This window comes from Neophocaena asiaeorientalis, unplaced genomic scaffold (assembly GCF_003031525.2).
Source record: "Neophocaena asiaeorientalis asiaeorientalis breed wild unplaced genomic scaffold, Neophocaena_asiaeorientalis_V1.1 scaffold226, whole genome shotgun sequence".
NCBI lineage: Eukaryota > Metazoa > Chordata > Mammalia > Artiodactyla > Phocoenidae > Neophocaena > Neophocaena asiaeorientalis.
Window position 1 is genome coordinate 3,494,394 of NW_020173037.1, and position 2,291 is coordinate 3,496,684.

General features: G+C 63.0%; 1 protein-coding gene across 1 annotated transcript in view; it reads left to right on the forward strand.

Moving 5' to 3' along the window:
• Positions 1-1,115: 1,115 nt before the first annotated feature.
• SOX17 (SRY-box transcription factor 17) overlaps positions 1,116-2,291 on the forward strand; it is a 1,772-nt gene continuing 596 nt past the window's right edge. The window contains 2 exon segments of the mRNA XM_024742614.1: positions 1,116-1,599; positions 2,185-2,291. The exon segment at positions 2,185-2,291 is cut by the window's right edge and continues 6 nt beyond it. Coding sequence (XP_024598382.1) covers positions 1,293-1,599; positions 2,185-2,291 — 414 coding nt within the window. The 5' untranslated portion in view covers positions 1,116-1,292.

The following is a 2,291-nucleotide window of genomic DNA, read 5'->3' on the forward strand; positions in this document are numbered from 1 at the left end:
AGCTTGGCTTAAAGGTTAAGAGCTCCAAGTCTGAGGGCAGACTACTGGAGATGAATTCCACTTGCTGTGATCTCGGACGAGGTCCTTAACCTCTCCGTGCCCCAGTTTCCTCTCCTGTAAGATATAATAGCCTCTACCTCATAGGGTTATAAGGATAAACTAGTTTGCTGACTTTTGGAGGGATGGTGTGCTGTACATAAGAACAATATAAGGGCTTGTTTACAAATCCCACGCAGAAGGTTTCTCAGATTGATACAGAAGTTTAACGGTCATTCAGATTTTCATTGCAGTCTAGAGAAACATAGAGGAATCCCCCAGTCATCTGTGAGGGTCACCACCTCAAGGTGACCCTCCAAGCTACAGTTATTTCGCTCCTCAGGTGTTGCTTTCTTTCCTCTAATCGGCAGGCATTTAGATAAATATCACTGCTGTCTTTACCACATTTTAGAAATCAAAACTAAGCCTTGCCTCTTTTACTGAACACATATGAGAAAACTTTGTTTACTGTACATTTCACGTACAAATTGTCAAGGGTTGGTTCGTCTTTTTTGGGTAAACGTTTTCATTTCTTCGGAATGACGTTTGTAATCTTGTTTTAGAAAGTAGAATTTACCTCGGACATAGCATTTTGAGTATAGTACAACAAGCACGTTGAATCCTTGGGAAGAGAAAGTATTTTGCAATTTTAAGACGTCCGTAGGTCTCTCGGAAGAAGGCTAGGTCACCCACCGCTGAAACACCCTCAGCTCCTGGTTTAGTGGCTGCTTCGTGTGTTGATCCGAACTGCCGGGACCAAGTGCACCTGTGCAGCTCTGCGATCAGCACCCGGGAAAGTTTTTCAGAAGTCCCTCTTCCCGGGTCGGAGAGGACGTGGCGCCTAAGCCCGGCTCCAGCCAGCTTTCCCGGGGGCAGGTGTAGCCCTGGGCGCGGGGTCGGCGCGGGGGAGGGGAAAGGGCGGGCTTGGGGTTGAGCTGGGACTTGGGCCTTGGGCGGCGAGCTGGGCGTGGGCCTAGAGACGCCGGCCCGGCCCGCCCCCGTCGCTCTATTGGCCACGTCTGTGCAGAAAAGGCCCCGCGGCCTAGGGGCGCCCGCAGTGTCACTGGGCCGGCGGGGACGCTAGCTGCGCCGGGGCTGCGATCTGCCAGGGACGCCGGCGGCGGGGTCGGGCCGGGGGGCGCGAGCGGCCCGCGGGGCATCTCCCTCTCTCGCTCCCCACCCCCTCCCTCCCCCCGGTCGGGGGAGGCGGCGTGTCCGGCGGAGGGGCGCGGGGCGCGGGGCAGGGCTGGAGCGCCATGAGCAGCCCGGATGCGGGGTACGCCAGTGACGAGCAGAGCCAGCCCCGGAGCGCGCTGCCCGCCGTGATGGCCGGGCTGGGCCCCTGCCCCTGGGCCGAGTCGCTGAGTCCCCTCGGGGACATGAAGATGAAGGGCGAGGCGGCGGCGAGCAGCGGGGCGCCGGCCGGGACGGCGGGCCGAGCCAAGGGCGAGTCTCGCATCCGGCGGCCGATGAACGCCTTCATGGTGTGGGCGAAGGACGAACGCAAGCGCCTGGCGCAGCAGAACCCGGACCTGCACAACGCCGAGCTGAGCAAGATGCTGGGTGAGTCCGAGTTCGGGACCCAGAGAGTGCGAATCGTGGAGCCGCTTCCTTGAGTCTCACGGGGTGTGGGCCTCGCGCCGGAGGAGGCTGGGGGTGCGCGGCCGCCACGTCCTTCCCTGGGGCCCTCGGTCCCTTCCCGCTTCCCGCTCTCCGAGTCTCCGAACGGCTTTGGGCCTCGGCGCCCGGCTTCCCCGTGTGGCCGGGGCGCGGGCCCAGCGGCCCCGGGAGGCGGCTTCCCCGCGCGTCGGAGTGGCGGCGAGGGTACCCTGGCGCGGACCTGGCTTGGTCGCGCCTGTCCCCCCGACTCCTTGCCCGGGTGGGGACGCTCTCGGTTCCTCGGACGACCGCGAGCGGTTGAGCGGGAAGCCGCTTCCAGGAGGCGTCAGGAAGGCACCGAGGCCTCGCGTCTTCCTCGAGTGCTCGGCCTCCGCGGGCCCAGCGTTCACCTTCACCTGGACCCCTTCCCCTCCCTGCCCGGGCTGCACAATCCGAGGTCGGAGGCGAGGGCGGTGGGACCAGCTGGGGCCCGGGAGCGGGGCTCCGACCCTAAGCCCGCGCGCCTCTCCACCTCCCGCGGTCCCGCAGGCAAGTCATGGAAGGCGCTGACGCTGGCGGAGAAGCGGCCCTTCGTGGAGGAGGCCGAGCGGCTGCGCGTGCAGCACATGCAGGACCACCCGAACTACAAGTACCGG